At 56.0% G+C, this 12,187-nt stretch overlaps 1 protein-coding gene across 9 annotated transcripts in view; it reads right to left on the bottom strand.

Annotated features, from left to right (window-relative positions):
* RALGPS1 (Ral GEF with PH domain and SH3 binding motif 1) overlaps positions 1–12,187 on the bottom strand; it is a gene marked incomplete at both ends in the record, with an annotated part of 243,661 nt that overhangs the window by 20,080 nt on the left and 211,394 nt on the right. For 6 of the 9 annotated variants that reach the window (XM_079706612.1, XM_079706611.1, XM_079706610.1 and 3 more), the window contains 3 exons: positions 279–330; positions 2,537–2,694; positions 3,988–4,114. In XM_079706612.1, the coding sequence (XP_079562738.1) occupies positions 279–330; positions 2,537–2,694; positions 3,988–4,114 (337 nt within the window). The remainder of the gene's footprint in view (positions 1–278; positions 331–2,536; positions 2,695–3,987; positions 4,115–12,187) is intronic. The other 3 variants (XM_079706615.1, XM_079706614.1, XM_079706613.1) reach the window with 1 other exon arrangement.

Raw genomic sequence — 12,187 nt, forward strand, 5'->3', positions numbered from 1 at the left:
TCTCCTCGGGCGCTGGCCTCAGACTCCCGGGCCAGCCCTGGACCAGGTGTTACGCGGGGCTGCCCGAGCAGGGGCTGGGACGTCAGCCCCATGCCCAGCCTGCCCAGCGGCCTTCCCGCCTTGGCAGCCCCGCCCGTGGGCTGCGCACACTGCCCTGTGGGAGCCACAGGGCAGCCTCACCAGGCTGGGCCGCCAGTGAGGTCGGGGGGGCTGGTCTCCAGCTCCCCGGGCCCTGAGCGACTCCCCTGGGAAGGAGGCCGAGCGGAGGCCACACTCACCTTGCCAGCCCTGAAGACATCTCTTCACTAAACTCTGAGCTCTCACTACTGCCTGCAAGAGGAACACAGATGGATGAGTGCGGCCGCCTCGCAGAAGAGGGGCCACCCGGAGCGGCCCGTTCTCCTGGGTCACCGGGCCCGGGCCCCGAGCTGCACAGACATGCCGGAGGAACAGCTTCCTGACCCTGTGGCTGTCAGCGTGGCTCGGCTTCTGCTTTGCTGCTGCTATTTCTGACTCTCGGCCCATCCCGTCCCACTGTTTCCTGCCCCTGAGGGTGGGTCCTCCACTCCCTTCCCTGCCCCTGAGGGCTGCAGCTGCCTGCCCACCAGTCCTCTGAGGTCTGGGCCCTTAGGCCTGTGTCTTGGCCTGGCCTGGCTTCACCACCGCCTCCCTTCTGGCCCAAGTAAAACCAGTGTCAAACAGGCCTCACCTGGTGAAGACAGGGGCCAAACGAGCACACTTCTTCCTCCGCAGGTCAGGGCTCGACTAGACGCTGGTCAGGGAGCAGCTGCCTAGCAGCAGACAGAGGCCCCGACGGAGCGCCCCTTCAGATCCTGGGCAGTGTGCTCACAGCGGGGCCCAGCCCTCCCCCAGGTCTGCCCCTGTGGCCGACTTGGACTCTCCAAGGCCCGGCTTCAGCCACGAGGACAGCAGAGAGATTTTCTCGAAGGGGCCTGGGTTCCACACTCTTTGCCTGGGCTGCCTGCTGACACCACAGCCGGGCAGTGGGAAGGGGAAAAGGAGGAGATCTCAGGTCCCTTGGGAGTTACAGGACGGAGGGGACCAGTTCAGCTCCAGACAGGGCACATGCACATACAGCAACGTGCTCCCAGCCTTTCAGCTCCAAACGGAAAAACATCTGAGTTTCCCGAGTAGAAGAGCTGAGAACCAAACTGCCTGGTGATCTCCCACCTGGATACTGGACAGCATTGCGTCTGACTCAGTTTTCTGTCTCAGGAATAGAAAGGCCTGGGCTCAGGCACAGCTCAGAAAGTTTCCTGGATGTAAAACAGCTGTTCTGCTGCCCAGCTGAATGCTCTTGGGCCAGCATTTCCCAGACTGGTTCCTCAGGACCCCATCCCAGAGGACTCTCCAAGGAAGATGGTTCCGGCCCAGATAATGAGGGAACCTGCAGACTCCGCTGCCTTCTGGGAGACCCACAGAGCCCATAAGCACGTTAAAGTCTCTGGGAAGGGACCTGCCTACGTGGTTTATTCCAGCCTTTCCCCAACACACAGACCCTGAATTCTTTCCCCAAGGCACACCCATGAACCGCAGGCTACACTTTCCTAAGCTGGTATAAACCCCGGACTGGGTCCAAGTGGGATGACCTCCTTCCTGGACAGAAGGCAGACATGGACCTTGCTTGTCACAGACTTTCCAGGACGTAGGAGACAGCTGCCCCCTGCAGTGGCACTGCCTCAGAGACTGGCCTCATTTCATGAGGACGTGGGATGTGAGATTCCTGCCCGATTGTCCTGTCCGCACCACCCTCTTCCTTTCCATGGGACCCTCCACCTTACAGGCCTCCGACTAACCTGCTGCCAGCCCCAGGAGCACTCCCTGTTAAGGGAAGTAGACACACAGACTACAGAAGCATGGGCACACTGAAAGGACACGGCCAGTGGAGCGTACGCTTGTCTGACAGCAGAAATGACCTAGGTGACCTGGTCAGGTGACCTGGACACTGCAGCGGGACAGACCTGTGACCAGATCTCAACACCATCCTCAGCTCTGACCCCTCCCCTCCTGGCCCCAGCAGCTCAGTTTCTGTCCTTCCACTGACATAAGCACCATTTCTGGCTGAAGTTCAGACATATGCTTTCATCCCAGAAGATCAGTTTTTTACCCTCCCTCACTCTGGCTTCTCAGTGTGAAGACAGGGGCACAGTGAGCACCCAGTGGCCACCCCGCAGCACCTCCTCCTCTGCCCTACGGGTGGGGGCTGTGGCTCCCCAGGGACGGAGCCCCGCGGGGGCAGCGACCAGGCTTTGGCAGTTGCCGGCCAAGGATGGCGGGTCTCAGGTCCTTGTCCAGCCTGCCTGCCACTCTCAGGGCCACCAGCAGGATGAGGACAAACCCAGGGCATTTCGTGAAGCCTCGGAGGCCGGGAAGCAAAGGCCTCCCTAGCTCTGGTGACGCCTGTGGGGAGCCCCCTCTGCAGGGGGTGAGGGGCCACCGGGCACTGCACGGTGACACAGAGACACACGCCGGGCTGTGGCCCACCCGCTGTGGTGTGCAGGCCGGAGACGCTTACCGAGGGCGAGTCCATTGGTGACGGCAGAGGAGGAGGCGAGGGCGAGGCCCCTGCGGGGGCTGCGCGACTCCAGGACGCTGTCGTCCAGCAGGTGCCTCGCTTTCTCCGATGGGAATGTCGCACTTTTACTCTCAACTACACTCAACTGACACATCATACTGGAAAATGGAAAGGAAGAAAGAAAGGCAAAGCTCCTTATCTAGGGAGTGACAGTGGTTACACCTGCCCTGGCGTCCTGAGCAGACGGCGCAGCTGCAGGAGAAAGACCTCCACCCAGAACCGTGGTCTAAGTCCAGGCTCTGCCCTATCTCCCCGTGTGACCTTGGGCAAGTCACATCCTTCTTCTGAGCCTCAGTTTCTCCACCTGTCAAATGGGGACTTACGATACTTGCCCTGCGTGTCTCCCAGGATGACTATGAGGCTCAAGTGAGCGGAGGGTGCTGGTGAGCCATGGGGCCACACAAGCGAAGGGACAGTGTGACCCTGCAGTCAGCACGTCTGGTTCTGGAGTCACAAACCTGGTCCAAATCCTCGCTCCAGCCTTACTCACCACTGCAACGTACTTCACCTGTCAAACCTCACCAGCCTCGTTCTTACAATGTGTATCATATAGCGCCTACCTTGGAGGCCTGCAGGGGCTCAGTGAAAGAATGCTGGACAGGCACGTAGCAGAGCATCTAGCACAGAGCAAGCCCCAAACACTTGGAGAGCAACCCTTTCTCCTCCAGCCTGTAAGTGACTCCACGGCTGGTCTGGCCTGGTTGAGGCTTGTGTCTTAATGGTGGAAGGAAGGAAGGAAGGAAGGAAGGGAGGAAGGAAGGAAGGGAGGGAGGAAGGAAGGGAGGGAGGGAGGGAGGAAGGGACCCAACTGCTCAGGATTCTGTGCCCAACACCCTGGGGACATGGGCATGGCTGCCCCGGCTACGCTGAGGACCATGCATGTCCCCCAGCTGTCAGCCCCACACAGCTGGGTGAACCAGCAGCAGCCTCACTGCTCTGCAGGCTTTCTGCAACAATTGGCGAGCAGAGACTCTGAGCCCCAGTACACAAAGCACCATGAGACACCTAGTGCTCCCTGGATGACGGTCATGGCGTCCACTGGACTCTCGGGTTTCCACAAGGAGGCACTACCTGAGCCTGGGCAAACCTCTTGGAATCCCCCCACTGTTTCCCTGCCCTTCCCCGCACACTTCCTCCCTTGGCTGCCGAGCCCGCGAAACCCCGTCACCAGTTCGCAGGCCGTGCTGCCGCGGACGCCCCCACTCTTCCTGAGCGCGTGCCAGGCCTGAGGAGAGGGCAGCAGCCCGGGACGCCGAGAGTGCCCATCAGGGACTCCCAGACGGGCGGGGGAGGGCCCGGTGGGCCGGCATTCCCAGCAGCCCTTCAGCCCATGCCCCACGCTCAGCCCAGTCTAGACCCGGGGAGCAGGGGGTGCTCGCTCAGTCACCCACTTGTTGCCCAGGCTGTGGCTCTTCCTGTGTCTCGGAACTGGGGGCGTGGGGAGGCTGCCAGCCACGGATGTGTCAGGACAGGTGGGCCGCCGGCTGAACCTCGCAGAACTGGAGCCGCTGGAGGGGGCTGTGAACAGAGCAGAGAGAGTGATGGTGGTGCTGTGGAGGCTCAGGGGAGGGGGGGCCGGGTTTGGGGGAAGGTACCTGGCCCGGCTGTCACGGGGGGCAAGGTTCTCCCAAGTCCCGTGGGCTTTCACTCGCGAGACCCTGACCCCTCCCTCTCTGCTTCCAGGCTGACAACCGACCGTCAGGAGCGCCAGTGTCCTGCTTTGTGTGGTGGCCCCCTGACTGGGCAGCCCTGCTGCTCATATGGGGGAGAGTGCCGTGGACAGACGTGGGGTTGGACATGGGGATCAGCATCCTGGCCTGTTTCCCTGTGGCGAGACTCTTCCATGGCCACCCAGCTGGGTGGCAGAGCTGAGCCTTAACAGTGTGACTTCTGAGTCTAGGTCCAGGGCCCTTACCCTGTGCCCTTCCACGGCCACTTTCTGTTCTCAACCACACATCCGACAAAAAGGGAGGTGTGGAGGGCTTATCGGGGAGCAGCGGATTTAATGAGAGGAAGCACAGCTACGTAGGCAGGGGTTCAGACCCCTGGCCTCTCAGCTATTGCCTGGGTGACCTTGGATGGGTTACTTACTCCTGGAGCCTCAGTTTCCTCATCTGAAAGGTGGGAATAATTCACTCACCTGGCAGGTGGTTGGGAGGGGTCATGAAGTAATGTGTGCAGAGTTAGCGTTCACTCGGGTTTTATTATGATAATATTACCTTGTCCTCCTCAGCCCCAGTCATGGGGCCAACAGGAGGTCATCAGAGCCAGGGGGTCGGGGCCACAAACTCCACTGAGCCACATATGCAGAGATGGAGGCAGAATCCTTCATGCTGGCCATGTCCACAGCTATATTTTGTGGGGTGTGGTCTGGACCACTGTGGTACTCTTTAGTTTCTGTGGCTTGGGAAGGGAGGTGTTTAAGGTGTTACGAAGACGGGTTGGTTCTTGGACTCTAATCAACAGAAACTGACAAGAGGTCAGACGAGGAATTCAGGCAAGGCTTTATTCGGACTCGTGCTCACAGGGGAGCGAAAACAAGTAACAGGTTCCCTTGCTCACTCCCTGAAGGGGGACGAGCTGGTTCCTTTTGTGGGGTCAGGGCAGGGGCGGATGGGTGGGTCAGGCTGGAGGGGTGGCTTAGGTGGTGTGCCCACCCCTTGGGGGTGCTGTGTGCAGGGATCACGTGTAGTACCCTGCTCAGAAGTGGCAGTTGGGTTTTGGCCTTTTTGTATCTTATTGTTCATAATTTGCGCCAACCGCCCATGCCCGCAGTTATTTTTAGTCCCTTAGTTTCTCTAAATCTGTTGCTGGAGGAGACGTTTGTCCAGGTACAAGCCCTGCAGCAAAGGGCCCCAGGTCCCAGCCTGTCTCAAAGGGATGTGACCCCAGATGCCAGCTTAGCCTTAGCTACCTGGGCCAGACACTGGAAGTGGGGGCCAGGGTTTCCACAAAGGGGCTGGGCCACTTCCTGTGGAGCACATCAAACACCCTGCAAACCAAGGGGCTGCTGCCTGGCCATGCTGGGGAACGTCCTGGAGGGCCTGTGAGGCCCGAGGTCCATCTAGGGCTCCAGATCCTCCGCCACAAGATGCCGCAGATCCACAAGTGACCTAAGGGTTCCCATGTCCTCCAGCATGCTTGGTTCATTCTTATTTTAGTGTCCAAAACAATGACCCCTGTCCCCAGCCTGTCCACTGCGGAAAGTTCTAGCTCCCTTATGGCACTTCGGAGGGTTCACAAGGCAAGGAACTCACGTCATCTTAAGCTCTGAATTCATGCTCCCAGCCGCCATCCTGCTCCCTGCACCCCCTCCACGCCACACCCCCGACCCCCGACATCTTCTCCTTCACTTCCCCAGGTTCCCGCCGCCACACCCTTACTAGGTCTCCGCTGCTCCGTTCAACATCTATTCCCCAGGAGTCTCCTCCCTCCTTCAGCCCCCTGCACAACTCTTCGACACCCTCCCCTCCAAAGGATGCCACTCTCCTGCCATGAGAAAACTGTGCTTGTCAAGTTTGAGCGTCCTCGCGTCTGGCTCTGCAATTGCCACGTGCACCTCCGTCCACACCAGCCTACCTGCCAGGCCCGGGGAGCCGGGACCACCTCCCAGCCCTACTGTTCCCTCTGAGAAGTCACCCCCCCGCAACTTTCCCCTTCCCGCCACTCAGGCCCCTTCCCCAGCCTGTGCACACACTCTGGTGTCTCATCTTCTGCGAAACGGTCTCGCGGCCCCGGCTCTCCCCCCGCCAGCCACGCTTCCTCAGACAGAGGCCTTTGCTCCGTTCCCACCCCCTCGCTCTCTCCTCAAGTCGCTGGATCCGGTTTTCATTCCTGATGACGTTCCCACTGACCTCCTTTTGGCCTAATCGCTGAACGCTCATCGGCCTCCTCACCAGCACCCTTGGTGTCTGACGCGAGCGATCGCTCGTCGCAAGGCTCTGCTTCCGGGGCGTCTGTGAGGTCACGCGCTCCTGCTTCCCCCTGTGCCTCTTCGATCGCTCTGCCTCCTCCACGGGCTCCTTATCCTCCAGCAGCTGGTGTTGCCTACACAGGCCTCCCTCTTTGGCTCCTGGTTTTGATTTGATTTTAACTCAGCAGATCGGCTGATGACGCAAATCTTTACCGCCTTCCTCTTTTCTGAGCCCGAGACCTACGTATCCACCCGTTGGCATGACATCTCCATCTGAACTTTCCTAAGATACCGCAAGTTCAGCCAGGGTTGAACCTGGACCCTCCTCCTGTATTTCCAGCCTTGGCTGAAGACCCTGCTGGCCACTCAGTCACCTAGCCTGGAAGGAGGGGTCGTCTTGGCCTCTTCCAGACGGTGACTTGCTTTGCTCTTCTCACTTGCTGTACACGATCGCCAAGGCCCCTAGGTTTTGTACACCCCCTCCCTGCCCACCTCTCTTGTCACTGACTGGTCTGGGTCCCCACACTTTATCTTCTTCCTGCAACCAGTCTAATCTTCTCAAATCCCACCACCATACAGATTCATGAGTGTTTGATAAATGGAAAGCTGACCATGTCATTTCCTTGCTTGAAACCGTCAGGGGCATATGGTGCTCCATCCCTGCCATACCTGGTCATTTCAGCTGATCTTACAGTCCTGATGGAAGAATAAAGGGACAAAGTAGCCAAGGCAAATCCTAAGAAGAATAGTACAGGACTTGCCCTACCGGATTATCAGACTGGAACACAAAACAATAGTAATTCAAACAGTCTGGAGTTGGGGCATGGGCAGAGAACTGTTCAGTGAATCAGAAGTGAAAACCTGGACTTGCTTCATGGTGGTGGCGGCGTTACAATTCAGAGGGTAGGGAGGCTTTTTTCAGTACATGGGGCTAGAACCACTGGGTTCCACGTGGAAAAAGATGAAATTAGAGTCCTCCTACCTTATATTATACAAGTGGATTAATGCCATAAATGTGAAAAGCAAAAATGCAAAACTACTGGGAAAAAAACAGACAATCCTTATGACCTTGGGGAAAGGAAAGAAACAAAAGGCATAAACCCTAAAGGAAAAGAAATGAATAAATTTGACTACATTTAAAATTAAACATTTCTGCACCCAAACAAACAAACAAATAAATAAAAGACAGCAAAAGCAATGTTAAAAGGCAAGTTGTAGTCTGGGAGAAGGTATCTGTCACCCACATCACCAGCAAAGGGTTCATGTTCAGATTTACAGAGAACTTCAAATACTAGTAAGAAAGAGACAAACCCACACCCCCAGAAAACTGGCAAAGGAGACACGCGGCAATTCACAAAAGAGGAAATGACCCCAATGACCAATAACTATAGGGAAAGATGCCTTAACCTCACTGGTAATAATGGGAATGCAGATTATAGTAAAAACGAGGTACATTTTCACCTCATCAGATTGTAAAAAAATAATTAGCGTGACAATATCAAGTGTTGGCTAGGTGTGGAGAGACAGGAATGCTAGTTTGGGGCTCATTTGAGTGTCAAATACTTGGAAAGCAATTAGCAATGCTGAGTAAAGGTGAAGATGCCATGCCTTCATGGCATCACCGTGACCCTGGGATTCCAATTCTGGGTGTCTGCCCTCAGGAAACTCTTGCATACGTGCACAAGGGGACACGTTTACAAGGATGTTCAATGTGGAACCAGCCTGCATGCCCCTCGGTAGGGAAATGGATAAGTGAGCTGTGGTCTATTCATTCAACAAATTCTACAGAGCAGGAAAAAATGAAGAAACTGGATCCACAGGTACCAGTACGGATAAAATCACAGAAGCATATGCTAAGTAGGAAGAGCAAGTTCCAAAGAATGTTTATGTGGATGGCATGATGCCATTTATGTAAAATTTAAAAAACATACCAAAAAATGGTATATATGTTTGTATACAGGTATACCTGTAGTAAAACACAAAAATTTACACAGGATAACACAAACTGTATCAGAACAGTAGACACCTCCATAGGGAAGAAAGGGAAAGGATGGGGTGAGAGGGACTTCTGCTCTATCTGTAATTAATTAAGAAAATATAAAGAAAGTATGGCAAAATGTTAACTTCTGTTAAACATGGGTGGGAGGTACAATGGGTATTCTCTATGTATAAATGTTTCGTCATTTAAAATGAGCATACTTGAAAAATGAGTGGACACCCCTTCTGTGTCAGGCACCGTGCTAAGGGGCTGTGCTGGACTCCAGATCCGTCCTTCTCCACCCTGTGCCATGAACTGGGGGCTGCACTATGGGGCCTAGGTCAGTGGGCTCCCTTCCGTCTGGCTCCTGGTCAGCTCAGAATGATGGGGAGCCCGGGCCAGAGACGGGGGAAGGGAAGACAGCGAGGCTAGGGCACCACTTCCGGCAGCTCTCTCCTGTGGTCACCCCTGAGAGGTGCGGTCTCCAGGACCCCTCTGCTCTGGTTTTGGTAACCGCTGCTTCCCTGCACCTTTGCAGGCCTAGGGGCAGTTACAGTGCCCCACTGTTTCTAGCCGGGGGTGCTGGGCTGTGCCTTGGGCTTCCCGACACCCTCGTTCTGACACTCTCCTCCGATCACCCCATTTGAGTGTCATCTGTGTCTGCCACAGCCCTGCAGTGCCTTCACATTTAACCCACACAACACCCCCTGAGGCCTGTTATTAGTCTTGGTTCACAAATGGGGAAGCAGAAGCTCAGGAGGTTAAGCCTCAAGGACAGGGGGCTGGTTGTCGTGGAATCCGGTTCAAGTCTAGGCCTTGTGAATGCACAGAAGGGGCACCTGGGGCCACCTGCCCAGCATCTTTGTCAGAAATCGCCCCTCCCCCGATGGGGGTCACAGGGGAGCCAACCCCAGACCAGCGCCACTGTGGCCTTGCCCCTGACCCCGGCTTGGGGGAGACACCTTCCCCAGGATTTTCAGATTTGGGCCAGGAACATGTCTGAGGACAATCTCTCTTTGGGATGAGAAATAAAACCTAGATACGGTCGATGGCCATGTTTCCCTGCCTGTGGAGGAGGAGCAGGCGGGTCTACGGTGAGAGAGGCTCACGGTTAAGGCAAAAAGCGAGGTGGAAGGGAGTCCCAGTGCCCCCCTGACCTTCCCTGGCCTGGCTGCTCAGCCCTCCCAGCCAGAGTCTGCCTCTGTTGTTTGCAGCCCAAAGAACCTTCTCAAGGAGGCCCCACCACATCACACCGCCTCTCGGCCAGGTGGCAGGAGAGGGTGCTGCCAAAGCAGCTCCAGGTCTTTGCTCAAAACCCATCAACCTTCTCTTAGCAGGAGTGTCCTTGCTCAAAACTTGCCAACACCCCCGACTCTAGCAGCAGTGAACATAAATCTTTAAGTTAAAGGGTCCAGAGATGATAAAGGAAGCTACACACACACACACACACACACACACACACACACACACACACACAAAGAAAAAAACCACATGGAACCAGCTGGGACCAAGATGGCACGAATCTGACTTCCAACAGACCCTGAGTCTCATTATATGTTGATCTGACTACATTAGCACATTAAATGATACATCTACTGGTGGCCGGGACTGGACATTAAGGACCAAAGAAGGACAAAAAGGGGGTGGCACCCCACTCCCTCGAAAAAGCCCCGTCCCTTCCCCGGCAGACTAATGCATCCTTCTCCCCATCATTACCTCACTCCTCCTCCCTTTGTCTTTACTCTAAAATTAACTGATCTGTGAATTTAGTCCCTGCTTCTCCATTCTTTGGCCACTGAATAAAGCTTGTGCTGTGTTGATCTCAGCTTCTGTTTCGTCAATTGCCTATTGGGACCCAAATGGAAAAAATAACCCTCCTCTGCTGAGACAGAGAGCTCAGGCTAAGGCTCGAGCAGGGTCCACAGGACGTAATTCGGTAACAAGAGGGGGTGCTGTCTGAGGTACCAATTCCCGCCTGCATACGGCATCTCAAGAACGGGGCTCGGACAGACCAACCCATAATAATGAAGTCAGAGAGTCGTGGCCTGGACTTCACCAACCCTGGGAGGGTCCATGGGAGCCAGCGAGGACTGTGGCTAAGCTTCGTGTATGTGTGCATTTTCCTGTGGGGGGTTCCACGCCGCCATCAGCTTCTTTGAGCTTGTCATTCTTAACCAGGGCATGTTTGTATCAGAAGCATCTGGAGGGTGTGTGAGAGATGGGAGTTTCTTGGGCCCATTCCAGGAGGGTCTGATTCTGCTGGCCTAGGGGGGGTTTGGGGGTGCTGATCTCCAGGTGATTCTGACGGGCACCCGGTGAAGAACTTCTGCTCAAAGCGATGGAGTGAAAGCAAGTTCTGTCCCAGGGGAAACATCTCGTGTAGCTGCTGCAGGGAGGAAAGGCAAGCATGGGAGCATCCGGCTTTGTTTCTGTTTTGCACATATTGCTCAATAAATGTATCCATGCGGAGGGTGGAATGCGCCTTGTTTGTCAGCTGCATGTACGTGGGATTACAGTCTCACTGCCTGAGTCACTCTGGCTCCCAGCCCAGGTTCAGAAATTATTTGATAAAGGTCAGATCGCCTGGCTCCTCCTCGTGGTTTGAACTGGTGGTGTCGTAGTATTAAGAATGGTGATAACTGAATGCTGAGGTCCGGGCCCCGTGCTGTGGGCGGGTCCTCCAAGGAGGCCCGATGTGCAGGTAAGAGAGCCAGGGCTTCTATATCTACCTCGCACAGGACCTGGGCCCAGGGCTACATCACTCTGCTGGTGGTGGCAAGTGGGGGCCACGTGGCGGGGGAGGAGCTCTAGCAGTTCAAAGGTCAGGCATTAGTGGAAACCTGAGGAAGGAGGAACACGGTGACACACTTGAGGTGATCTGATAAGCAGGAGGCACTTCCTGAAGGCCACGTGTGACGGATAAGGTCCAACTGCTACTCCGAGGAAGGGAAGGTGAAGGAGACTGACATCTGTTATGCAGCAACTGTGTGCCAGGCTTGTGTACACACTTCAGTGTCTGAATTCAACGACTCCTGTGCAGTTGATACTTTGACTATCCTCGTGTCCTTGTGTGGGAGGCACACCAGGTCACGTGGCAGAGGGGTGCTGGGTTTGCTCCTTTAACCGGCCGTGTGTATAGCGAGAGCCGTTCACTCTGAGGCTCTTCTGGGAACTTCCTCAGCCTCTGCTCACTCCTGATCCACTCCCTGCCCCACCTGTCTCCGGTGGTTCCTGCATCCTGGCTCTGACCCCTAGTTCTGGCTCTCCCAAGCCTCCAGACTCGCCCTTGGTTTCTTCCACTCAGCTCCTGACTCTCCATCCAGGCCGAGGCCCAGATCCGCCCCCTCTTCTCCCTGCTTTGGACGGGAGACATGCCTGGCCTCAGATGCCCCTCCAGCCAGCTGAGGGAAGGGTTGGGGGGCGGGGTGGGGGTGCAGGCAGAAGAGGCTGTGATCTCCCTAGGCCCAGGCTCCACACTGAGGCTGCTCAGACTGCTCTGGGTCTCAGACACTCCCATCCCTGCATCGCGGACCAACAGCCCGGGTTTGACGCCGAAGCAGAAGAATTTCCATTCAGCTGGGACCTAGGGATGGAGGTGGCCTCTCTGACCGTAACACTCTGCTACTGAAAGGCCTCATGTTCCTGCCCCACCAAGGCCTGGTGGGGGAGGCCACCACGTGACAGCACCAGGGACACGTGT

The sequence above is a fragment of the Hyperoodon ampullatus genome (assembly GCF_949752795.1).
Source record: "Hyperoodon ampullatus genome assembly, chromosome: 6".
NCBI classification, from domain to species: domain Eukaryota; kingdom Metazoa; phylum Chordata; class Mammalia; order Artiodactyla; family Ziphiidae; genus Hyperoodon; species Hyperoodon ampullatus.